This window comes from Stegodyphus dumicola, chromosome 5 (genome assembly GCF_044657685.1).
Source record: "Stegodyphus dumicola isolate Sdum_Otavi_A_Nest chromosome 5, ASM4465768v1".
NCBI lineage: Eukaryota > Metazoa > Arthropoda > Arachnida > Araneae > Eresidae > Stegodyphus > Stegodyphus dumicola.
Window position 1 is genome coordinate 211,698,148 of NC_140772.1, and position 27,287 is coordinate 211,725,434.

Consider the following 27,287-nt stretch of genomic DNA (forward strand, 5'->3'; position numbering starts at 1 on the left):
ATAGATGGTACGTGATTCGTCAGACCCTGGGGTTCAGATTATAAATCAAGATGAACTTATTGAGAATGTCGAGGAAGAAGATGACCTTAAATGTCGAAGTTGAAGCTGACACGGGACCATCAGCTAGTGAAGCGTTTGCCTGCCCTGAAATTGCGTTGAAGCGCTTTTGTAAAAAATACAGTACAATTACAATTATTCGAACTCGACTATACGAATCGTTGATTATCCGAATCGCTTTCATAATTTCAGAATTTTTTAGAATCAATTGAAGAGGAGATGGAAAAAGAGGAAAAGGAAAAAGACGCCCAAAAAAGGAAAGGGAAGAGGCAGGAGAAAATGAGGATGACGTCTCACTTGAGGAATTAAGAAACATTCCTTTGAAAATTCCTGGATGTTCAGAAGTTAGTGCTGAGAGTACAGCAGAATGGATGGTGTGTGATTCGTCAGACCCTGGGTTTCAAATTCTAAATGATGATGAACTTATTAAACGTGTGAGAAAAGAAAGTGTCCAAGAAAAAGATAACCTTAATGTCGAAGTTGAAGCAGACAGGGGACAATCAGCTAGTGAAGCATTTGCCGGCCTTGAATCTGCATTGAAGTGAATGGAGCGTCAGCCCGAGTGTGACCGCATGCAACTTCTCATTGTTAAAGCAATTTGGTGCCCGAAAACGGATGAAGACACTCAGACGAAAACGGATGAAGCTTACTGTGACCGAGATGTTAAGCAAGCAATGACTTGCAGCACTCTTATAGTGCGCTATATAACATGTACGTAAAAGTTTTGTCTTTTCATTTAATTAATAAAAACCTTTTTCTTTAAAATAGCTTTTTTCTCCCATTTTCAACATGCAATAATTAACTAAAGTGTACGTAGACCCTTTCTTCGGGAAAAATCCAGTTATCCGAATTTTTGATTATCCGAATGCGTCTAGTCCCAATTGATTTTGGTATTGGAGTTCAACTGTATTATTATATTTCTTTAGATTCCTCGAATTACATTTGTCTAAGCTAAAGAATTATTTAGCTTTCTTCTAATTAGGGAGAATAATTACAGTGTCAAGAACTGAAGTTTAAACTATTTCTCTAAAGTTAACGCAGAAACGCATTTCAGTGCGTTCGAAACTCTTACTCCGTACGTTTATTCACATTAATGGATTACGAGAATAAGTATAATTGACGTTATTAGAACTACAGTAGATTGTCGATTGCCCGCATGCATTATATCCTTCATACCTCAAAAATGTAAACTCTTACCTAAGATTAGTGATTGACTTAAGACTAGAATTGCAAAAGCGAAAATTAATTTTTGATTTTTTTTGAAGCGCATTTTGTAAATATTTTGATATTTTTTTTATTTTACCTAAATATGTATTATGATGACAAAATACTTTACTTGGTCATAGTTATGAATAATTTTTTAATATAACTGTATATACCTGGAATTACGCTTAGCACTCATTTTGACTCTTTATTTGTCCTGTTTATTAGAATGCAAACTTGTCTTGGGGTAGCAACATCATGACGTCATTTCTTTGATTTTTTTTTAAATTTTTATGATGATGTTTCTACAGCTATATGGAACAGTCTCGCTCTTCCCGTTGGTAATATTCTAATGGGTTTCTTGTTTGAAAGTTTCAGTAAGTTTCTTCGCTTTGTTCTATGTCTCACATAGTTCTTAATTTTGCCAGTCATTGTTCGACTGGTAACTGTTCGAGACTCACCATCACTTTTTCTAGTCAATAAATATTTTTCTATTATCCATCTTGCGAAGAACTGTTTAAAAAAAAATTGAAGAAATTGATTGAAATTCTCTGAATTTGAATATTTCATTTTTGTACGTATTGAACATTAAATATTTTAACATTTTTTATTCCAACTGACAATCTAAATTAACGATAAAGATATTTTGATGAGAAACATATAAAATCAATTGATGAAAATAATTCAATTTATTGAAAATTTTATTATAAAATATCAGTTTTAACCATGATTTTATCTCATTATTATTCTTTTCAAAGACAATATTTTCCATAACGAAATAAGTATGCCTGATAGTATTCGTACCCATACTTTAAATAACTGCTTTCTCCAGAATGTTTTGAGTGCACGTGAATTCATTTGTTGGGTCCTTTTTTTTCCGAAAGTGGAACTAAGAATATTTCTTCTTTTTTTCACACGTCAAGAGAAAATGCTGTTTTGCTCCTCGTATATTTGAAAGGATGGATAGAACATCGACTCTAGCTGTTGGATGGCATTCTTGATACAAGCGCCGATGAGCCCCCTTGTGAGCCTATGAACAATTTCCCAGTAAACTGCTTTAGCTTCTTCTCCGCATTTCCACTGAAGATCATCTGCTATGCATTTTAAAGTGTAACCCAGGACCCTATAAGATAGATATCGACAATGAGATATAGATTTTTTGCATACTCAGTATACTTATGTAAAACAATTGCATTGAATTTTCAAATTCTAAATATATATGATTTGAAAGTTTTTTTTTTTTTTAAATTATTTAATTTGCCCAGAAGGGCTATAAATTTCGTTTTGACATTTTGCGTCTATCCACTATAAACAGCAAATCACTTTTTAAATTGTTGCTATCAAATATTAGAGCCCTGCCTTATATTTAAAGAAATTAAATAATGAAGCCATCAAATTTTGAATAATGTACCTCTCCATCCGAATATCGGCATCTGGAAGCACAAATATGGAATTTTGAATTCGTTTTATTATCTATTTCATATTTTGTAAAGCATTTGTGAGTTTTCTATTAAGAACCTCATCGATTTCAAAGCAAGCAATGGCAACACTGTACGGAAAAAAAATTATCTCCAGTTCGCAAGACCGTGTATCGGAAATTCTAAAGGTGTGCTCTTTTATATATTGTTGCGAGCGTACGGGTTCGTTACGAAATGAATGCACAAGTCCGATGAAAAAAAATGAACAAAATTTATTATTATCACAGCAAATATGCTTAAATTTCCTCAAATTATAGTGCAGTATTACAATTTCTCACAGTAGTTATCTTTTAACTACTCAAACGTTCACAAGAACTTGATTCAAAACAGCTAAAGAAAGCTAATCCGCGAATTCGCTACAATCAACAAGAGCACTTTTCTAAACAAACTCTTAACAACAACAAACTAACTAACTACCACGAACTTATTTATTTATTTATTTCTGATTCACCGCAGGTATACAACTACTTTGAGTTTTGACCTGTTCATTCTGTGCAGCCTATGAAGGCCATTAACGGTTTTTAGTACATTAAGGTGCTACTGCACCTCGCCCGGGAACGTGACATTAGAACAAGGTGCAATCATTCCGTGGCGAAGTCAAGCTGAATATATGAAAATTGGGAAATTAGTACTTGGAAAACAAAATCATCCAGCATTCAAGTCCATGCATGATGCATTCGGTCAGGATACTAGCGTAAGGTTACTGAGATAGGGTGCGCAGTCCAGCAGGTAATCAGGAGTAGAACCACAGCAGTGGGCGTGGTGAGATCACACAATACACAGTCCTTAACACATATTAATTAATTCAGAGTCTCTAGCCTGCTTCCAAGCAAATAGCCAATTTTGGCAGTAACACAGTAGTTGGTTAAATAAGGTTAGATAGAGCACAAAACACAACTTCATATGTACACTATTTACATATTTATATCACCACCGCGCATTACGGTGAATTGACCGAGGTCTCTTCACCACGCTGTCCACCGTAGGGTCATAATTACCGAGTTCTCTTAGCGTGTGCACTGGAGAATTATCCATTTTTTCGAAGAAGTTGTGCGCCTCCATGAGGATTTGTTCAGGAATAGGCTTTATTTTCAAGTCTGCATGAATGATGCTATTTCGTACAAACCATGGCGCGTTAGTGATGGCTCTCAAAATTAGGACTTCTAATTTTCTCCTATCCGTCTTATTGGCAATTGCCCACGCTGGGGCGGCGAAGAGCATAACTGGCCTAATCATAGTGAGATAGATCATGCGTTTAGCTTTTAAGCTTAATTTCGATTTCCTACCTATAACAGTATAAAGCGACATGAAAACTCTGTTTGCTTTATTTACTTGGTTGGTTACGTGCTCTTTGAAGGTGAGCCTATCATCTAGTGTAACTCCCAAGTACTTTGCGGACGAGCAAACTGGAATCACATCATTCTCTATCTTGATATCCGTGTTCGTAGTGACATTTCTTCTGTAGCGACGGAATTGGACAATTTTACATTTCGCGGTATTAATTTTAATTCTTCAAAGTTGATACCAAGCAGCTACTATGTTGATGTGAAACTGTAAGTTAGTAAGAGCAATTTGGGGGCTTTTAGATTCTGATAAAATCACCGTGTCGTCTGCATATTTCAGGGTTTTAGCATTCAGTGGGTTGGGTAAATCATTAACGAAAATGTTGAATAATTTTGGGCCAATAACAGACCCCTGCGGGACGCCGCTGGCAATGATTTTCCTTCCGGAAAGGGAGTCTCCAACTCTCACCTGGAAGGTTCTTTTTAGGTATGAGATGATTAACTTCACAAGGCTGACAGGAAAAAGAAAGTTATTTAGCTTGTAAATCAGTACTTCGTGCCAGACCTTGTCGAAGGCATTCTCAAGGTCTATGAAGCATGCTGCCACACTTGTATTGTGGAAAAAAGCTCTCGTGATAAACTCAACGATATTTAGTACTTGATGGGTTGTACTGCGGTGTTTCCGGAAACCAAATTGGGCCGGGTCTATCAGATCCAATCTTTCAAGGTGGTCTGTAATTCTGTTGTTTAAAGTTTTCTCAAATATTTTTCCGATAACCGGAAGAAGGCTAATAGGACGATAACTGTCTGCAAGTGAGGGGTTTTTCTCCGGCTTCAGTATAGTGATAATAATCTAATGTTTCCACTGCGAAGGGTAATAACTCGTTCTGATGCAACCATTAAAGATGTTTGTAAGTAGCACTATACACCTTGGAGGGAGGGCCTTCAGAGCACGATTGCTGATCCCGTCAAACCCGTGAGCTTTCTTGGTATTGATATGTTTAATGATAGTATGGACTTCTTTCGGGGAGATGAATTTTATATAATCCGTGTTATCCCTGTTTTTGAGCATGTTAACGACATCTTGAACCTCTTCTTCGTGCTGGGGGTTGGTCGAGGGGTTATCACGAACTGAGAGGTTTTCCTCCTTTTATAAGATTTTAAAATCGCGTACGAGAATTTTCTAGTACTTTCTCGAAATCAAAAAGAGATATTTATTAAATGTTACATGCACGCGCTCCTGTATTTTCAATTTTCCTGCACAGCTTTCTTTTAATATTCGTCACGCGCTGCACTGCGCGGGAAATAAAACCATTTAATTTACAATTCAACTAACATAAGCTATTTAAATACCAAATCCGTAACAATATTTTGTGATATTGCTGTTGAATTTAATTTTATGGTTTAAGTTCGAATAACCTGATATTTAATAAATAAAGGTAACACACAAAACACTACAAAAACACCCTTTCGGCGTAATATAAGATTTCAGGTTTTCTTTCCCTAATCCCAAAAAGAGTTAGACCAGAAGGGCTATAAATTTCGTTTTGGAATTTTGTGGCTTTTCACTATAAACATTGTTTCACTTTTCAAATTATTGCCACTAAATATTAGAGACCTGCGTTATATTTAAAGAAATTAGGTAATGAATAATCTGCATAAATGTATGTATGTTTCTCGTTCTGTGATAAACCAAGGGTACACAGAGACATCAAATTTTGAATAAGGAACGTCTCTATCCGAATATGGGCATCTGGAAGCTCAAATTAGGAATTTGGAGTTTGTTTTATTATACGTTTCATATTTGTAAAACATTTATGAGTTTTTGATTGAGAAATTCAACGACGTCAAAGCGAGCAATGGCAACAGTGTACGTAATAAAAAAAATTATCTCCAGCGCGCAAGACTGTGTATCGGAAATTCTAAAGTATGCTTTAAATTAATTTTTTTTATTTTAAATTTTTATTTATCACGTTTTATTTATCTTTTTATTTTAAGTTTTGTTTAACAGGAATGGTTAGAAGAAAACTGCCTTATAGAAAACACACTAAAATACAACAAGATAAACTTCGTGATATACTCGTATGTGTATATTCTTACGTATACATTGTGTTTAGTTTAGTTCAACCGCATTTTTCTACATAGTTATAACATTTATTACTATTGTTCAAACAAAAACAATAAAACTAATTTTTAAGTAAACAAAACATTTTTATAAATGCTTATATAAATAACATAAATGTTGGGCAAATTACTCTGGTGAGATATCAAGTAGACGAATGATCTTAAATTTGTTAGAAGGAAATTAAATGCTAGTCATCGTTTCCATACTTTCATCTGTATATTACGGAGGTATAAGCAGATTTACCGATATAATGGAAGTATAACCGTTTTTGTTGTTTCATATAAATTATTGAACAAAAATAGTAGTTACAATTACAAAATAGACTGTTTGTGTGAAAAGTATAAATGTAATGATTGAAAAGCAATATTGATACCTTTGTGATCTAAATAATTTCGAATAATTTATTGCCCATATTTATTCGAATTGCATAAATATAAAATGCAACTAAAAAGTGAACTAATACTTATTTTTTTTAAATACCTACATGCATTTTTTGTATTCAGCTTCTTCAGCGTCATTTTCATCTGTCAAACTCCTAAGAAATTTTCTGTATTTTACATATAAAGCTTCTCCTTCCATTAAGCACTGCAGTTTAGGAATCTGCCTGTAATATTGTGTAGTGCAAGGTAGAGTCTTGACATAACCTGTATGACAAAAAAAAAAAAAAAAAAAAAAAAAAATATATATATATATATATATATATATTGATTATTTTCCGCATAATCAAAACCTATAACAACTATATGCAAAGGCCTTTTCTGTTTAGATATAGATTAAGGCCTTCAGTTTTAAGCGCTGCATCTACAGTAAACGGATATTAAAGGTTACACACAAGGCGTTGATCGTAGTTGAGGGAAACGATTCGGTTCGTTTAATGCGGTTTTGATGCCCTTCTTTTCTGAAATTAAATATAAATTCTGGTTTATTCTATAGTTTATAAGATTCCAGCTTGGTAAGCGAATAATAGCTTTAGCTCAGGAAACATAAACGTTAACTCAAGAAGGGTTAATTACCTTTTATTTCTCAAAATAAAGATTAACAGATGATCCTTCCTCAGGGTCTACAGGAAAGCCTCCACATGAGTTTGAACTCAAGAGTACTAAGAAAATCAAAACTAATCCTTAACTAAAAAGATATAGCCGAAGCTATCAAAATTCTGCAGGAGTTGGCCCCTAAATGTTAACTAAACGGCGAAGCTATTAAGGGCCTTAAATACGGCCGAGCGTAGTAATAGCTTAGAGTGTAGCCAAATCACGAACGCGCGCTAGTCAGAATCTCTGATTCTCTAACGAAGTCAGTGGAACTTCGATTTAAGTACTGCTCTTCCTTCACTTGCATTTAATCGCGATTCTAAAAGCACGCTCTGGCAGGAAATGTGTAAGCTGAAATAGGAAAGTAGCTTTAACTAAAGATAGCTGTTAAAAACTTAAGATAAACCTTACAAGTTCATAATATTCATAGTTCGGTTCATAGCATTTTTTTGGTATCACAACTTAAGAGACCAGTTCCTACAGTCCATACACTATAATGCATTTGGCATCACGAGATAAACACCTCTATTTAATAGGATAAAAAAATAACTTACTACTACAGATCTTTACTGTAGTCCAATGAAATACATTCCGCAAGGCAAAAAGATGCTGAATGACCTTGTTTGTTTGCATTAGCTATACAAAAGTCATGTTATCTCTAAGGATATCTACATTATTTACATCAACTACACGTTTATTACATCAAGTCACGTGATCTCTGAAGTTATTTACATTTTTGTTTACATTAGCTAAACATAAGTCACGTGATCTCTGAGGATATCTACATTTTTTTTTTTTTTTTTACATAAGCTATATATGAGTCACGTAATGTCTGAGGTTATCTGCATTGTTTGTTTATGTTAGCTATACATAAGACACGTCACTTATGAGGTTATCGGAATGTATCTTATTACGGAGCAACAACCGATCACGCGTAACTATTTAACTTATTTAATATAACTGAGGTATTTGCTGATTGATACATGGTAAATCGTACAATTGGTGAACAACATTTGCCTTACTTTCTTCGTCACCTTGGCCTGCTTGTGGCACCTTGAAATTGGTTCATGTGGTTATGCCACAAGCAATTTTCTCAACATTGTTAAATGAATACAAACAACATTATTCATAAAAAACAAGCAATAAAAAACTAGAGAGATTATGTAGAAGGAAACGCATTATCAGCTGGCTGTATCTTCAGAAGTGATACTGGTGACAATGAGGCAGCCTTGATTACAAGCTACATGTCTAAACTGAAATTGCTACATTTTCTCCAAGTGAACTGTAGAAGTATAAAATACTGAAAACGTCATTAAGGCTTTAGCATATTACAAAAAGCTGCTGGAAGATAGCAAATGATATCTAGTCTGGATTAAATCAATGTTCTGCCAATAAGTTTATACACAGTTTATATACACTGTTTGGTTTTATGCACAATATTTTAAGCTTAGATACGTTGCCTTAAGCACAGCAATGGAAATATAGTATGCTAGGAAATACCCTTTTGTAAAGAAATTTATAAAACTGTACATTTAAAATGCAGTTGCAAATGAAAAGAGTGCTGAGAAAGAAAGCTCCGTGTAGCTAGTTTAGTAAAATAATTAAAAGCAGATGAATTTATGAACAAAAAACTTTTGCGCTGTATTCAACTTATCTATACTCGATGGGGGAAAATAAAAGTATGCTAGCAACTTCGTACACATACACAACATAAACTGATACTTCAAGATATAAAAGCAAATTTTCACTTATCCTTTATTTTCATTGCGGAAGTCCATCATGCGTTCCTCCAGAAATTCTCTTCAAGTTAGGTATGTTATTTTTCTATGGATCTTTATACATCTTTGAAGCTTGTAACTACCCTCGCCCTTTGCAGACATCTTTCGTTTCTGGACTCGATCTTTTATTCTCCTCAATGTATTTTGCCCTTTGAAATAATATGGCTGTGTAGGTCTCTTCCAGGAAAGGTTTGTATCCAGTGCGTGGTCTATGCCTTCTGGTCTTCTGTCCATCTGTGCCAAGTCGCTGGTTCTTTTAAATTTCTTAACCCGGTTAGTATTGGTTCCAAGGCCGGTGGCCGTTTGCAGCGCAGATTTCTCCGTAACTGATCAGCCATCTACCCATCAAAGCAAGCTGCTTACTGAAATTATTGACCGGAAATTTTAATTTTTGGTCCTTCTTTGAAGCGTTGTTCTTTCTTACCCGAGTGGTCGCGACAACTCAGAGATCCTGAAACATTACCTTGAAGCCTTAATACATTACTAAATATTTTTTTTAAAAATTCCGCTGAAAAGCAGCGTTACTGCTCTATGTCCAGTGAGGAGTCTGACAAGATTCCATTGAAAACGGTATGAATATTCGGAAGTAAAATGATTTTAATTACTGCCGTATTTAATTGTATGTGAGAGGCTCTTTTACTTCTAAAATCACTACACTTTCTGGCCTACAGCACTCCCCATAGTTAACAGCGTACGACTTAACGTTTGCGTTTTGTATCGCGAGGCCTCAATAAAGAAATATTTACTGGAATATGTGTGGGAACAGTTGTTCGTTTATGTCTAGAAAAGAATAAAATTTTGTTGGTTCATATAGTCTTCTTTTGAGTTTGAATAAATGAATTCTAATGAACTTCATATCACAGCTACACTATTATTTTAAGACTTATAAAACGATTCTTCTTATAAATCTTCCCTTATAAAACGATTCTCCTTATCATCTCTTTATCTTTCATTTAGATCTATCTTAACATTCGCCATCAGCGGACGGAACATTTTGCCAGTAACTTACACATTTCCTGCTGTAAATTGTATACATCATTTCGCATTAGGCTTTCAAAACTTTTTGCTAATTCTTTCATTAGATTCCAGATTTCATTAGATATATTTGGACACACGGCGACTTTCAAATTTCACAACGAACTAGGAAAGCTGTTCTAAAGTACCAGGGTTCTTAACTCTACAAAATCTTGGATATATTCCAACAAACTGGAGTAAATGAAATCAGTTAACACACTCTGACATTTAGCATAAATCTTTGCTTCCAACTTCAGCTTAGCTTCAAACAAAGGGAATGCGCCCAAAAGGACATTTTAAAACAAATCAGACATATAATCTTCACATCCTGGTTCACCTAGCAAATATTTTCAAGGGGCCTTTATACCAGTTCAGTGCTTCACCTCAGAGAGCAGAGGTTGGTATGAAAAATTTTGGAATCTGCAGTCTCCTACAATAACTCGTAAGAGTTAATTTGGTTTGTTTGGTTATGGCAAAGCATTCCAGAGGATTTGCCTAAGGGGAGAGATGCTTTCGTAGAGGACTTTCTAATGGTTCGTAAGAGAGTTGGGTGCCAGATGTGAGATCCTGCTAGAAGCTTAATCCTCAGATCCCACTAGACTGAAAAATGACTTAATGACTTATGTGTTTAAATTAAAGCAATTACAAATTTATAAGAAACATAAAATTACCTTTATATTAATCTTAGATTAACTTAAATTAACAGAATCCATTTTTGTGTTACAGAATATAATTTCGTTATTTTCGGTATTTAAAATAACATAAGATTGGGAGTTCAAATTCCAAATAACGTAGTCCAAGCCTACAAACATATTTGTCTGTTTGAGCTGGTTCAAGTAAGTATTTTAAGCGTCGTCTAGCAAGTGGCTAACACTGGAATAACTCTGACTCTGGAAACAGTACGTAAGTGCAAATGAAAGGTTGCTAGAAGTTCTAGCTTTAAAGCTTTAAAATCCTCAACTTAAATACAAAGCAGGTGATTTTCATTCTTGTGAGGACTACAGAAGGATTAATTTAAAGTAAAGATTCAAATCATAATAATTGGTTAATTAACATAAAATCTTACAAGCTGGATTATAATACAGCTGGCAGTATTAGTTTCCACGTTTTCGAAATGGCGCGACTCAGCTTGAAAACCAGATAATTTCAGGAAAATTTTAAGAATTCAAGAGCTGAAAGAAGACATTCCGGTAGGCAATTCCAGGAAAAATAAAATTATTGCGGCAGGAGTAACAAGCATTTTGGAGGTTCTTTGAAAGACAGATGAAAAGCGAATTCATAATAACTTTCGATACCTGAGCACTACAGAAACTACTAAAGAAAGACACGGATAGACACGGATAGAGAAATGACTGCTTGTCTTTAAAACTTTATCCAATAGAATGGATCGAAATTTAGGTTAAATGAGGGTTTGGTGATATTCTAAGTAACAGGATATGAGACTGCTAAATGAAAGTATGCCAAGTAATGTTGTATAGGTTTTCAAGACAGGGAAACGTCCAGGATCTACCGTTAAATAAAATGTGCAAGCAAAACTGTTCCTGGTATTCTGCTAAATATCTAAAAGGGGTTTCAAAAGAACGTACATGTGTGCTTTAATTTAATTTAATTTAAGGGACGCATTTTACAACTAAAGCGAACTTTAAATAGAAGGGTGTACTTTCAGGAGCATGACCGTCTTTGTGCTGCCCCAGAGAAAAGCATTCAACACTGATGTGTAGACAGGGAGCGGTATTCCTTCAGAACAACGTAAGTTACAATATTTCAGTCAAGACTTAGAGATAGTTGCAGAAGATTTAGAGAACGCTTTTACCTCATGCTGCTCACCCTTTCAATATAATTACAGTATATCTCTTCAACCGATATTCACCATTTTCGGTTACTGCAAAACTCTTTTCATAGACAGAAACATGGCAATGCAAAGAATCTTCGTGCCAGACTATAAAACGTCTTCGACACCAGCGTAGAGAAGTTCTACAGAAGAGGGGAAATGGAAAATGTACCGAATAAATGACACAAGATTATACAGTGTGTATCAATATAGCGGTGACAAACTTTCAGGAGAGCTAGAGTACAGATAAGACAAATGGAAACCACATGCATGGTCGGAAACGAATTCCCGGCGCTGTAGTGACGGCAAAAGACGCGTATAAACGAAGAACACAAACAGTGAGACAGAACATGTTTTATTACGTTTAGTGCAGCAGTAACTTATAAATAAGAACAAGAACAAACAACGATCGTTATTAAAGAAGGTTTATGTTTTAGTTCTGGTTTCATCAACAGATGGCGCCAGTGGCTTGTATCCTGCCCAGGCTTTCTTATCTTATCTAATCATTATACCTTATCTCGTCATTTGCGTTTTTGCAGCTGAGGAGGATGGTTCAATTAAATCATCGAAACTAGTCCTGGGAAAATTTGAAAATAAAACGCTGATTTTTGTTGTTTGACTTCTGAATTAATATTTGTTCGGCGTGTTATTGTATCTTAATTAAAGAAGGTTTTCGAAATTACAACCCTAGACCGTGATGCAAGGCTCACTTCTCTGGCGTATGAGGCCCACCAGCGGCCGAGCGGTTTAGTCGCTGAACACTGGTAGTTCGGTCCGAGGTTCGAATCCCGCGAACGGCTGGCTGCATGGGCGTTTTCATGGTTTTCCCCATGTGTAAAGTGTATACGAGCCAGTTTCCCTTAGAAAGTCCTCCACGAAGGCATTCCTCCTCTTAGGCAGATAGCCCTCGAGACTTTGCCATAATCTCACACACACACACACACAAAAATAATCTCTGGCGTATGAAAGATCTGCATCACGAATGATCGCAGGGAAGAGGCATGACGCACGGTTCCTGCATCACGGTCCGGGTCGTAGTATTGAACATCTTTGATGACGATCTTTGTATGTTTATGTTGTTTTTTGCTTTGTTTTGGTTGTATTCGTGTCCTTTCTTTCTTGAATTTTGTGTCGTCACTACCGCGCCAAGAAAGCGTTTCCGACCATGCATTCCTATGTGATTTCCCAACGTCTATGTGTATTCAATCTCTCCTGAAAGTATGTCAACGCTGTATTCATACCCCCTGTATAGTGTAGAACATATCGTTGGCTTACAGGCGGTTCCTTTTATCAAAGGCCGCAAAAATGTTATCATATGCTCAATAATTAAATCATAGAAAATATTATGTTTTCTTACAGATGGTGAGTTAAATATTAGAAAAATAAATAAGCTTGTTTAAAACACTCTGTTTGTTTTAAAGATTCATAACTTTGTCATATACTATATTAGCGTGTTTTACTATGCATTAAAATCACAAAAAATCATAAAGTTTTGAAGTGTTATATTTCATATTAGTTTTTCTGTTACTGTGTATATATAAAATATATATATTTCCAAACATATTTAAATTACAGAAATTTGAGCTACTTACTTAAACTTTAATTTGATAACGTTATGTACTTACGTTTTCGCAGGTCACTTTCTACATTACACATATCTATGGCGAATTCTTCGTCTTTGGAGAGAACGACAGAAGGTCTCGTCTCGTTTGTCTCATGTTCGCATATCGCTTCTTTTTCCCGTACACACTGGAAACCACTTAGTATTCCCCTTAAATAGGAAAGAATATACTGTGGTGCAGAATATGATATTTTACACAAACAGTGCAATTTTCATATACTGCTTTTATGAAACTTCATGAAAATTTTCTTACATTGATAGAATATGTAAAAGATAAATATCTGCCACAAATATGCGTTATCAATGATAATTTATCATTTTCTTTATCATTACACAGGAAAACTTTGCATGTTAAAGTATTTTAAATATAAAGATATATAGTTCATTAATTATGCGTATATCCATGAGACGTTTGCGTTAAGCTGTGAGGATTTGTTTATTTATTTTAACTAATATATAATTTTTAGTTAAAGCAACTTTCCTGTCACTCTCCTGCCACATTGTAAATTAGATAGCGCCTACTAATTTAGATTAAGAGAGAAAAAACTGCTATTTAAGCGAAGGTTTTGGAAGCTGATTTTAGAGCATAATATTTCTGCTTAAAAGACAAGTTGTTACCTTGACTTAATAGTGATTTTATTCTGTGGTGTTGAGTGCTTCTAACCATTTGGCCTGTCCCGCCGGCTTCTTCGAGCCAGAGCCTTTCTGCGGGTTTAAATTATCCTGTGAGCCGTTAGGCTAGTTGAATTATATTTTATTCTTATGTTCAACATTACTTGTTTAAGTTTTGCCAGAAGTGTTGGCTTAGGTAAACCCAGGTGCGGTTACTGTGAGCTCTTTGTGATGGAATAAATGGGTCATTTACACCCTTCTTATGACTTTGACTGTTTGCTGTTAAGACTAGAAGATAATTCCTCTGCAGTCTTCTAGAACTTGTTAGTTTATGTTACCAAAGAATACGAGACTGTATAAAGTATTAACATAGAATTAAAGAAAGTAGATTTTAAAAATTGTATATAATAACATTTTATTTCTAATCAGACGCACTAAGAAATGTTGGACGCCAATGTAGCAAAATTTCTGTTATTGCTTCATTTGTTGTTTGTGAAAACGTAGGGATTTAAATCTATCGTTCAAAACGTCTCCGTTTTCACAATTTTTCCATCTAGATTCAGATTGCAGAAAATGTATGAAAGGGGAAAAGTGCAGTCTGAAAATTTAACATTATTGTCTAAAAGTGTTTCTTGAACAGTGTTCCGCCAATATTATTCCTTCCAAGTTTTTCGGGAAAAATTATGAACTTGTGGTTAATTGATTTGACAAGTGATTCCGGTATAAAATAGACATTTTAAGAATTTCCTTTAAGCGAATTTTGAATAAGTTCCTAAGATGAATACCGAAATTATTTACGTCTTTTTCTGACATCGTATTTGTATACGGAAAGTTTTTCACATTACGCTTCAACAAAATCTATGCAGGGAACCGACTTAATTATAAAACTGATACAAGAATTCAGATTTCAGACATAGTACCAGATGTTAAATAATTTGTAATTTGGTGATTTAAACGCATCTGAATTAAGCGCAGGACCCGCAGGGAAACCACTCGGATGTGAGACATCCAAATCCTCATGAAAGTTGCACAGGTTAAAAATTGGACTTGGGATAATGTTCATTCGATGGAGATGTTTTGAGAGGCAATTATGACCAGTAACAAGACGAGAGATAGCAACACATTTCTTTCTTCCTAAAGGAGTGCCAAATTCTTTTGGCAAAAAATCTGCCTTATCTTTTTCATGAAGGCAACAATGTGATGGTATTCATTGCATCTTCTTTGGCAGCTTCTTTACCATCCTGTGCCACCACCGTCTCGAAGAATAAGGTTTGAGCACGAAGGGCTGGCTGATCAGTGACTTCACAATCGGAAGATCGATGTGAAACTCCCACAAACTCAAACCAATACTCCACCGATGATTCTATAACTATTCGTGTTTTTACTGCGCTCTCATTTTCTAGCTGTAAGTATCTAGAAGGTGTTGCCTGATATAAGCTGTTTAGAAGCTGATTACGTTTTACAAGATCAGCAGACATTGGTGATTCAAGAAAGAAAGAAATGGCTAGAAGATTATCTTTAGAATCACAGAGTATAACAATTTTTGTCAAATTTTCAAGTTGATATTGGAGTTGGATAATTTTTTGACCCCTGTAAGAATTCCACTCTCAGCCTGCCTAGATTTTAGTAAAATGTTTAAAGAATAACCCTTGAAAGAGAAATATTTCAATTTCTCAGGAGTTAAATTTCCTTCCATATGTGTAAAAAAATCAATATCATAACAATTCAAATTCTGCATAAGCTCACTCCTCTTGACCTGAGAAATACCGCTTGCATTCCACTGGAAATCCCGTAGAAAAAAACCTGTAAGCAACACGTGACGAGTTTGTAGATCACTTAGTGGTATTTCAAAGTTACCAGGGCGCACCAGTAGATTTACATCTGATAATTTTTTGTAAATATAATTCTTAAGAAATGCAGCTAACATTTCGAAATAAAAAAATTAGTATATCATTAAAAGGACTCTGTAATGTTGTGAATCGGGTATTAGAGTAAAATCCCTTTTATTTTCATTAGCACATAGTTCACAAATTATTTGAGAATTACGTTTATAGAGTTGATATAGTATAAAATTCTACATACTCACAGATCCATGTTAAATCGTCTTCAGAAGGTAAGTTATCTCTAGGTACGTGTCTCATTATTTTGTCAATGCATGGTTGTACTTGCAAGCAAGCTGTACTGATTTCGAGAAGTCCTGGAAAACAGAATACAGTTTGGGATCAATGGATCTTGCTGTCGCAAAATAATTGATGTGTTTCCTAACGGGTAAGACAAATAATATTTTCGTATAAGTATACCAGCGAAAATACAAAATTTTCTATCTGCTCTAATTAATCTCATACATTCAAGATGACTAAAGACAGCAGAAAAGTTAAATATTAAAAATATACGATATCAGTTTAAGAAAGTTCTGTCTTCGTTTTATCTACTAATAATGTCATTATGCTGTATTTTTCTCAAGCCTAATACTGCAGTATTATATTCGATCAATTTCATAAAAGTTTGCAACTTTTTTCTCGGAAAATATTGCAGATTGTCATTGCAATTATTTTCATAAACGCGTCATAAGAATGTGAAAAATCAAACTTATTTTTATGTGGCAATATATTCTAATTAAACTAGTGTTGAAATTTAGTAGAATCTTTTTCTGTAATATCACATAAAACGAAATTTTTATAGACACAATTTTTAACTAGATGAAAACTGAAAATTTTGAATTTATAACACTAAATGGTAAATCACTAAGTATCATCAAACCGATATTTTTTAATGAGATTTGCAATTTTTGTACTTTAGAGAAAACATAAGATAAATAATTTACTAGTTTCAGTGGGAGAAGCAAGTTCAGATGATATTTACTAAAAGAATGACTATGGAACATCGACTATGGAAAAACGATTACAGAACATCCTCCAGTTCGACAAAATGCAATGTGATATTTTTTATTATAATTCATGATTTCGTTGTAATAATTAAAAATTCATGATAATTTGCATTATTATATAATTTTTATTATTATGTTAAGCAAAAAATGTATTGAATGCATTGAAGATTTGTTTTATAATTTCTGCTTTACTAGATGGTTTCATACGTTTTCCAAGTAGGTAACGAAATTCTTTTGATGTTTTTATGATACTATTTTTCATGAAATGCCTATAGACATATTTTTATTCCAGTTTAGAAAATTTCTTGTAGCAAATTATACAATATATTACATTATTAAATCATTTCTCATTAAAAACTCATTCTTATTCATCATTGGTAGAGAGATAATGAGATTGCATAGATTTTTCAACTTCTTCAGCAGAAAGGGTTTTTATTTGTTTTGTTTTTTCTTATTACTTCTGAAATAAATTTGGAAGAAGTCAAAAATTAACTGTGGGTTTTAAAGGTCTAATTGCGGATGAGAAAATGTGACCACAGAAATCGTGTGCTGAAGATGTACTGAACAGAAGAAGGTAATAGGAGCAAAAGATGCGAGATTCACGTTGATTCTATTTAGGAAGTAGGAAGTTCGATTTGCCTAACTCAATTTTAACGTTCATAAAGATTTAAGGTATGCTACAAATTGATGTTGCCAGCCGTCCAAAAGTGCTACAGGCATTGAAATACTTAAGACTTCTTTGATTGTCCGCCATGAGGGAATGAAGTGCCAGAAATAAAGCGTACCGATAAATTCTAAATTTTAAGTATTTTATTACTCATATAAATAAGGTATATGTATAACTGTTTGTGACAATTTTGCGGAATTAAGCGAAAAGAAATTTAATTACAATGAAATTTAAATTTTAGAATAAATTAATTTTAAAAATGTGGATCGTCAGTAAAGAACAAACAAATTACAAATTAAATCATTTGTTCATTTAAATAAAACCTTTTACACTCTACAACATTTTACCCACTGTAGCATTAAATCGTATGATGTAATCGTTATAATGCTATATACAAATTTCAAGATTCATGGAATGAGTGTAATTCATAGCAATTTGAAATTTTTATATAAACGTAGTATTCTAAATTGCTGCTGTTTTATAAATTTACTTATCAATGTATTTTAGTGAATTCCAGCCTCGAGATTTACTAAACTGGTGACTATCACACTATCACACGTCTTAAAAATGAACTAGCGGGCTGCAGCCAAAGCAAAATTAGTAAGTTCTATGTATCTTTGAAAAGTAAATATATAAAAACATTTAAATGTGAAAGAAATCAGTTCATTATTTTCAAGCAACAACTAATTCGTAAATAATTTTTTTATTGTCGGGCAAGGAAACGAAAATTTTTGACATTTCAGGTTAATACGTATGACGTCATTATTTAAATTTAATATAACATAAAATGTTTTCTCAATGTTAATAAAATAATTAATTTTGCAATAATATATTGTGTCAATTATACTAACCTGTAACAAAAAAGTTGCCAACAGCAGCTATTTATTTAAGCAGCTATTAACGTTAACGAACAATTACAAACGACGTAAAATGACGTCAGATGCAATCGCGTGCTTTCTTCAACATCAGAATATGACCTTATATAATAATAAAATATTTATAGTTTGGCAAAGTTATTTTTATTCCATATTTTGTAAAACTTACAAATTTTTGATTAACAAACTCTACGATTTGAAGGCTAGCAGCAGCAACACTTTTCGAAATAAAGCATTTTTACTCCAACGCACGAGATTGTTGCTATTCCGAAAAACAATAGCGAAAATTAGTGTTTATTATTTAACTGCATTTTCAATACATTTTAATGCTGTTATACACTAATTTGGGGAAAGAATTACAATTTCTTAGACGACAACTAGAAACCTAATAAAGGAATTAACAGAGTTGCTGCTAATGAAACCTTTAAAATGATCAAACAAATTAATTAAATGAAATTTTTAGTGACAGTTGATTATTATTTGAAAATGAATCTTAAAGCACCTACCTAGAATGATTAGGAATGCCAAACATAATTTCCGCATATTGAATATCAAAATAAATGTAATTTAGTGTCTTTTCACTGAGAACTGTGTGCCACCAGAATCTGGATATAATTTCTAATGAAACATGGTTTTATCTAATAACTGTCCCCATTTAATGAGGTCAATGCCATAAATGGTTTTTAATTACCGGAAGTTTAATCTCAGGAATTTCCTGTAACTAAATAATATGGTCGGAAGGAAATCCTTATTTTTTTATCGCCTTCGTTAGTACTTAAATTAAGGCGGAAACTGTTGTTATAAATTTCAACAGTTCCTAACAAGATCAATACAATTTCAGCAAAAGAAAAACATCCGCATATTACTACTGATAAAATGCCTCATTCTGGTTTAGTTTTCGATTATAACTTGGATATAAATTAAATTAAATGCTTATTTTCTTTTGAATTGATTACCGTGGGGTTTTCAACCCTTGTCAAATTAAATCAATGCAAATATAAATCAAAAGTGAGCGTTTCAAAATTTTTACAACAGGACGAAGCTGAATGCAATAAAGCATCATACTTCGGAAATAAAGCATCATACATCGGAATAATAAAGCATCATACTTCGGAAAAAAAGTAAAATAGCGATTGATTGACTGAATATAACTAACAATCACCCAGTAGATACGATTACGAAAAGTTCGTCTTAGCATCGACACCTAGTTGTAGGCTGATTGCATACGGCTTTACTTAAGTGTAATGTAAATACTTGCATCGACACCTAGTTATAGGGAAGATTACATACGGCTTTACTTAAGTGTAATGTAAATACTAGTCGATTTCCCATAAATAGTTTTCCTCGAATGTATCTCTCTTAGGAGAGATAACCGCCACGTGCCTTTTCGTAACCAGTTACTCAATCAAAGTAATGGCAATATATTCTACCAAAAATAGAACGCAATATTTCATGTAAATATTTGAAGAAATATACTGGAAACTAAGAAGAAAATGTGCACATATGTATAGACTTTTATCATATTCAATGTGTAGATGTAAGCTTTATGGAGAAACGTTTTAGAGGTTTGAATCTGTGGGTAGTTTAGTTTAGTGACGGAGGACGTGGGCACCATCCCTTTACCGTTATGGTTAATTGGTAATAGCACCACGTCCACCCTTATCTAGAGACTAGTGGGACTACAGGTCATACATTACAGTACTTACGATATCGTACAATATAAATAAACCATACAATTTCCTACATATGCATGATACAGTATATAATCAAACAGGATTATTAAAGCATAATGCTGGTGCGTATACAGTTAAAATGCAAAAGGTTAAAATGCAAAAGTTAAGATGTAAAATACTAAGTATCGATATAAGTTATATGACTAAATAATATTATATTATTCATGCATAAAAACCTTAAAAAAATAAAATTAAAAATAAATAAATAAAATTAAAAAAAAAAAAAAAGAAAAAAAAATACAATATCCTACATATGCATGATACAGTATATAATCAAACAGGATTATTAAATCATAATGCTGGTGCTTATACAGCTAAAATGCAAAAGGTTAAAATGAAAAATACTAAGTATCAATTAATTATATGATTAAATATTATTATATTATTCATACATAAAAACCTTCAAAAAATAAATAAATAAAAAATAAATAAATAAATAAAAATAAGTAAATAAATAATGCGCTGTATATATCTATATACATAGAATATGCCATACAAAATAATACACATACACATTAGGAGCAGAATGTGGAATATAGGATCATACAAATACAGGATTAAGTCGTGAGGATCATTGAAAAGTACATACTTAATGTGCTTCACAAATTCAGCCATAAATATCATTCATACAAACGTAAGCATTCTGGAACAACAAAAACCAATAATGGTGTACCCTCATATTTGCTACAATACACTACACTGGTACAGTAATTTCTTATGAAATATTTTACTTTTACATTTCAGAGACACAAAATTTGATAGAATTTGTATTGAGTGACTATTTGAAAGGGTACGTTAAGACTGTGGTAACTAATAAGCAAAGTAAACATATTGTTTTTCATAGGGGTGCATAAGATACAGTACAATGATCATTTCATTAGATAAGTCCGTTATAAGAATATCACTAAAAATCTATAAATGTAGCATTAAACCAGAGTTTACCACGAAGATTATGTACTTTGCATCAATACATTATGCCTATGAATGCTACACCTGGCACAGGTCTATTCCAAGACCTTTAACCTTTTCCATAACCTTGTTAACCTTGTTATTAATCAAGTACCTCTGCTTGATTAGAAATTTGCAAAAGGCTTGACGATTTTGCGAAGGGAATTTGATATGTAAGCCTTCTGTAAGAGGGCATGTTTCAAGGTAATGCTCCGGGGAGCCTAACTCTCCGCATGTGCAAAAACTGGAATCGCTTATTTTAAATCTCTCAAAATAAAGAGGAAAAGGGCCATGCCCTGAAATATAACGTGTCAGATGGGGATTTCCACAGCATCTATCTTGTGTAACGTAAGAAATATGGTAATAAGTACGACGACCAGTGGTACTATAATCCCATTCTTCTTGCCACTTACTGATTGCTTTGAAACGTAGTGCAGATTTCAAATGTGAATGCAGCCAAGGTATGTGAATTTGTTCATCAGCAATTCCAAAAGCGGCCTCCTTGGCGAGAGTATCTGCAACTTCGTTTCCATATTCACCCATATGTGCCTTTAAAGCTAAGTGGATGTCATGGCGTTGATATTTTCTAAGATCTTGTTGAATATCTCTAATGATTTTGGATGGGTGTTCTGGATTACTAATCGCATAAATAGCTGAAAGGCTATCAGATTTTATAGTAGCCTTTAGGATTTGGTGGGTTAGCAAGTAGCGAATCTATTGCTACTGCTTCCCCTTGAAAGACACTGTTATTGTTAGCCAAATGGCCCTTCCATTGTGCAATGACACTATTTTCTTGTAAAACAGCAAATGCGCTCCCCACATTTCCTTCAATTTTAGATCCATCCGCATAAATTACTATACTCGAGGGACTACGGTATTCTGTAGGCGGAACATGTAGTCTAATGCCAACACCATAATCCGCAGGGTGTACGCTGTCAGATGTTAGTTTGGTTTCATATTCCTCCGAAGTAAAATTTTCTTCAGCAAATGCTATTGGCTTGTGTAGCTGTATTAACATTTGTCGTGCTGCTTCCTCCTCAGTTCTAATATGCAGTGGGAGCAAACCAGCCAAGACATTTATTGCATCAGTAGAAGTAGTAATATATGCCCGAGTTATGCCTAAGGCAAAAGGGCGCTGAATAGTAGAGAGATGCTTGATTTTTCTCCTCTGCATGGGAGAGCCCAAATTGCTGCAGCATAAGTTACTAACTTTTCTACAACCGTTGTATATAAGATCTTTTGAATGTGATGGTTCAAACCCCACTTGTATCCATAAAATTGTCTTAGTTGTTTGGCGATGGCCAGGGTACGCTTTTTAATAGAGAGAATATGAGGAATCCACGTAAGTTTTTCATCAAAGGTAACACCAAGATATTTTAATTCTTTTACAATTTTGAGCCTCTGACCATTGAGTACAATACGCGGTCTCCTTGCCAAAGAGCCTCCCTTCTTAGGCACCAGTAAAATTTGACACTTATTTTCTGCTATGACTAATTTCAGTTCGTCACAATTTCGCTGGAAAATTTGACAGGCCTCATTGCAGTTCTTTTGCAATTCTTCACGAGAATGTCCCTTGACAACCAAAGCCGCGTCATCGGCATAGGCAAAAATGTTCGTATGCGCAGGCCAGGAAGCATTGAGTAGCTTATTGAAGGTTAAATTCCAGAGTTGAGGACCCGCGCAGGAACCCTGCGGGCATCCTCTTGTCTGTGACTTTTCAATAATTCCCGCTGAATGTATAATCATTATTCTTCGATCCTGTAGATAATGATTTATAGTATTAAAGATATTGCTTGGGCAGCCAGAACTTCTTAGAGCCTGCAAGATCGCTGGCCACCATAAGTTGTCAAATGCACTCTTCAGGTCTAAGCTGATGAGTGCTGTATGGATTTTTGTTGTCCATGATAGCCTCTTTGATATCATGCAAAGCGTGTAAAGTGGAAGTTCCTGGCCTAAATCCATATTGCCTGGGACTGAGGATATTATTAACGTGTAGATAATAGCGTAGTCTAGTCATAAGGAGTTTTTCAAACAGTTTACCAAGAGCCGGAAGTAAACAGATTGGTCGGAAAGATGTGGGTTCCACTGGCTTGCGATCTTTTTTCAAAAACAACAGCACTTGTCCGATTTTAAACGATTTCGGGAATATACCCGTAGCTAGTAATTTATTGAAAAATCTAACAAAGATTGTTGGCTTGGCCAAAACGTCTGTTTTAACGATTGCATAATCAATGCCATCAGGGCCAGGGGCCTTTTTCTTCGGCAAATGCGCTAATATATGTTTTACTTCTTTCAATGTAATATCCCTATCCGGTAGCACGTTGGTAGACATCTGTTATGTACGTATAGTTGCTTGTTGCTTAGAATCTTCGGTTGGGTCATCCTGACTGAAGACGGAATCCAGGATCTTTATTAATGTTTCCCTTGTGTAGTCCTGAGTAACATTTATTCGTGTAGGGATGTGTAACTGGGCAGGCCTAAACAGCTTTCCAGTCATAATCTTATGATGAATACCATAGATGTTTTGTGATTCTGTACAAAAAGCATGCCATGAATTGATTTTAGCCTGCAAAATTGAACGTTTGTACTTCGCTCTTGCCTGTTGATAAATTGGGAGGGTATTAGCTGGAAGGTTTAGTCTACGCTCAGTCTTTAACCTTCGACGTAATGCGCGACATTGCCTCTGCTGAATACGAAGTTCACTACTCCACCAATTTATCGTAGTCAGTTTTTTAGTACTACGCTGTGGCAATATGTCATGACACGCTTCCTGTATACACTTTTGTAGAGTCACTGTGAAATTCTCCAATTCGTCTCTAGAGTTCGCTTGAGTTAGCTGTTGTTCAATACCTTCAATCAAATTCTTGACTCTAGTAGTAAAAGCACGTTTACGCCTACCAGGTAGGTTGTAACGACGAATAATATTAATTGTCGTTGGTTGCTCTATTGAGAAAGTAATGTAACGATGGTCGCTTAAGCTAATTTCATCATTAACCTTCCAATTTTGTATTAATGGCGCAGCTGAGGCTGAACTGACCGTCAAATCAGGCCAGCCTTGTGCGTAGATTCTGTCATATGTCGGAGGCGCGTCTGCTGTGTTATGTAAAACAAGATGATTAGCAGACAGAAAATCCTCCAGAAGGCTTCCTTTGTCATTCGTAGAAGCATACCCCCAAACCGTGTTGTGGGCATTATAATCGCTTGTAATTATTTTAAGAGGAATTTTAATCTTTTGCAGGGTATCTGTAAGAAACTGTGTAGTAGCCAAAATATCTGCAGAAGGAGGAGAGTATTGTGAGATAAACAGTAAAGATGCTTCTTGTGCTTCTATAATGATTGCAACATTATCGCGTTCAATTGCTACGATAGCCGGAGACCATTTTTTGTTGCAGTTAATAATAATGGCCCTAGGAGGATATTCTACATTTCCTTGTTGATAAATTGTCCATTGCAATGGAAATCCCACTGCAATTCCGTCTCGCGTGTAAGGTTCCTGAGCCATTATCAGGTCAGCACCAAATTCTGCTGCAAATTGTGCTAGTTGAGCAACTGCTGCTTTTGCTCGCTGTAAATTTATTTGTATACATTTGATAGATAATGTACTCCATATTGTATCTTTATTTATGACGTTTGATAAATCAAGATTAGCAGTATTCTGTATTATCTCGGATTGACTGTACCTTGCGCTGGTATTGTGGGCATTCTGGAGCATAGGCTGGATGGAAGTAGCTGTATTTGGTGCCATAGCGGGAGTTGGCCTCACCACAGTTGATACACTGTGGTTGTTGGGCTGTGCAATCACGGTTCCCATGTTCTTCTGCACAGTAGGAGCAATATTGTTTTCTACTTCTGCAGTCAGCTTGCTTATGCCCATATTGCTGGCATCTAAAACATCGCTGGAGGCCAATATGCTCTGAGACTCTATGAGCCTGCCAGCCGAGGAAGATTTTTCTGTGCTGCATGATGGCTGCAAAGCCTGTCGGCTCACACTCAAAAACCCACTTGATTTTGCCTTTACGACGTTCTTGTAATCGGAATAGGGGTTTAAAGGTGGTGCTAGGCATTCCAGTGACGCCGCTGAGTTCTGCGAGTACTTCTTCTGATTGTGTGGATACCGGCAAGTCATGGACGATGCATCTTGGCTTACGTTTCCATGGACGGGTGACTTCCGCGGGGATATCTTGTTGTTGAAGCTGTTGTTCGAGGACTTCGACATCTTCAGTGGATTTACAGACAACCTCGAAACCTCCTTTGTTGAGCTTAGAAATTCTTTCTATACCTGCCTGTAGCTTGGAAAGTGGTACTTTAGCGTTTAGCTGCGCCTTTAGCTCAGCCTCTGTGACGTCCGCTTTGGGACGTATGTATAGACTTGGATTCTTATGTTTCTTTATAATCTCTGCAAAAGTTGGTCGAGAAGCTGTTGGCAAAGGTGGAGGTGCCTGTAAATCAGGTGGTTGTTGTGCTATCGGTAGAGGCTGAGAGTGAGCCAATTCACAGCAAAGCACTGTTGATGTATTAACACCTGTGTCTATCTTTGTTGGCTTGGCAGCTAATTCTGCACCTTGTAAGGCCAGCGTCTGCAACGCAACCAGGGAGTCTAATAGTCTGGTGCGGAGAACTGTAGGTAAAAGATATTTAGTACTTCTGGTGGTGGCAGCTACCTGTCTAATATCCTCACACAAAATAGCTACTTTCTCTGCGTAAGGCAAATCAGAGGTCAATAAATTAGTGGCGTCTACGTCACTTTGTGAATGCGCGGAATCACCGACAATTGGAATCACTGATTGACGGGACATGCTGTCCAAGAACTTTCTCAGAGTTGCAAATTATCACACTCGTAGTGTAACTCTTTATCAAATACCTAACGTAAAACAGCTATTGCTTATTGCTGTATAACAACAAATATATGATAAAATTTGGTAACAATAGGTCCCTTTTACACCCAGTAACAAGAAATTACAGTAATTAAAATATGTAGTAGAATAAGTAAGATAATAAACATAATTAACAGATGAACTATGACTAAAAATTCTCTAAATACAATCAAACTGACTGATTTTTAAGTGCAAGTAGAAACATAAAAATACAAGTAATTAAAATACAGCAATTAATACAGTAATTAAAAGATTAAATAAACATTGCAAGTAATTAAAGGTAAAATACAGAGTGCATAAAGATCAGTTCTCATGTAAAACACATCAAAAGCACGCAACTAGAGCTTTAAAACTAAATTTTTAGAGTTTGTCGAACAGTGTTCAAAGTTATCGAAAAGTTATTCGACGACGAGAGCTATAATGTCGAAACTGAAGATGAAAACGATGGAATTAAAATCACTATGCAAGTCCTGTAAAAATGTTAATAATTTTGAGAAGAAAAAAAAACCTACCAGTTCTTGAAATTCTTGATTGCAATGGATCCGAAGATATATACAAATATTTTAATTAAAAACTAATTTCTGGACATGGAATATTTCGTCGACTTCCTAGGCCTACCAGAGGCACCATGTGGTAGTTAGGCGGGACCCTTCCGTTGCTGTAGCGGCAGAAGTGGTGAACAAAAACACGGTAAATTGCGACTGCCTATTTTCTTTTGTTAGAAGCACTAAAACACAAAAATCTGGAGAAATATCACTCACACACACTTAAACGATGTATCCAAGGATGCATGAGATATTCACGCACATTTTGATATATAATACACACATCGCACTCAAAATCTTCGACTGAAAATTGGGCAAAAACCAAGAGCTCGGCGTGATGGCGTCCTTCCTCGTTGCTTGCTCCAAGCTCTCTTTGAATCTGTGGGTAGCACCTTTATTTAGAACTCTGCCAGTAACACAGTTAAATGCATCTATTTGAAGCGTTGAAATGAAACATAAGTAATGAATTTGGCGAAGGATGTACTAATAATGTAGCATTTGCTAACTGTTGCTAACATTCGAAAGTTTCCCCTGTTTGTGTAGATTAAAGAATTTATAGTTATTTTCTAAACTTTTAAATATTCTTAGTAGTGCTTGCTCATACGCTACATGTGCCAGATATTTAGGGCAAAATGTTAGTAAACCTACAGTAAATTTGTAACTGTTTTAGTTTCAAAATTTCATCTACTCTCTCAGAAAAAGGTTTACTTGCACTCACTAAATGT

At 34.8% G+C, this 27,287-nt stretch overlaps 1 protein-coding gene across 3 annotated transcripts; it reads right to left on the bottom strand.

Moving 5' to 3' along the window:
* Positions 1-1,930: 1,930 nt before the first annotated feature.
* On the bottom strand, positions 1,931-26,872 carry LOC118203620 (uncharacterized). 3 transcript variants are annotated; one of them, XM_085817640.1, is made up of 5 exons: positions 26,530-26,872; positions 16,116-16,230; positions 13,426-13,571; positions 6,631-6,790; positions 1,931-2,383 (listed from the first exon to the last, which is right to left on the bottom strand). In XM_085817640.1, the coding sequence occupies exons 2-5, from the start codon at positions 16,172-16,174 to the stop codon at positions 2,179-2,181; spliced, it is 570 nt and encodes a 189-aa protein (XP_085673766.1). In that variant the 5' UTR covers positions 16,175-16,230; positions 26,530-26,872; the 3' UTR covers positions 1,931-2,178. The 3 variants fall into 3 exon arrangements, with proteins under 3 accessions (XP_085673766.1, XP_035231793.1, XP_085673767.1); XM_035375902.2 differs by lacking the exon at positions 26,530-26,872 and adding an exon at positions 18,969-19,099; XM_085817641.1 differs by lacking the exon at positions 26,530-26,872 and adding an exon at positions 18,969-19,006 and having other exon boundaries at positions 16,120-16,230.
* Positions 26,873-27,287: the final 415 nt, after the last annotated feature.

What these genes read in the sequence shown, in the direction of transcription:
- LOC118203620 (XM_035375902.2), bottom strand. Translation starts at nt 19,005, where the DNA reads ATGCGGAAATTATGTTTGGCATTCCTAATCATTCTAG. An exon ending in GGCATTCCTAATCATTCTAG is followed by an intron (nt 16,231 to 18,968) that starts GTAGGTGCTTTA and finishes TCTGTTTTCCAG; the next exon opens with GACTTCTCGAAATCAGTACA. An exon ending in AGAAAGTGACCTGCGAAAAC is followed by an intron (nt 6,791 to 13,425) that starts GTAAGTACATAA and finishes TTTGTCATACAG; the next exon opens with GTTATGTCAAGACTCTACCT.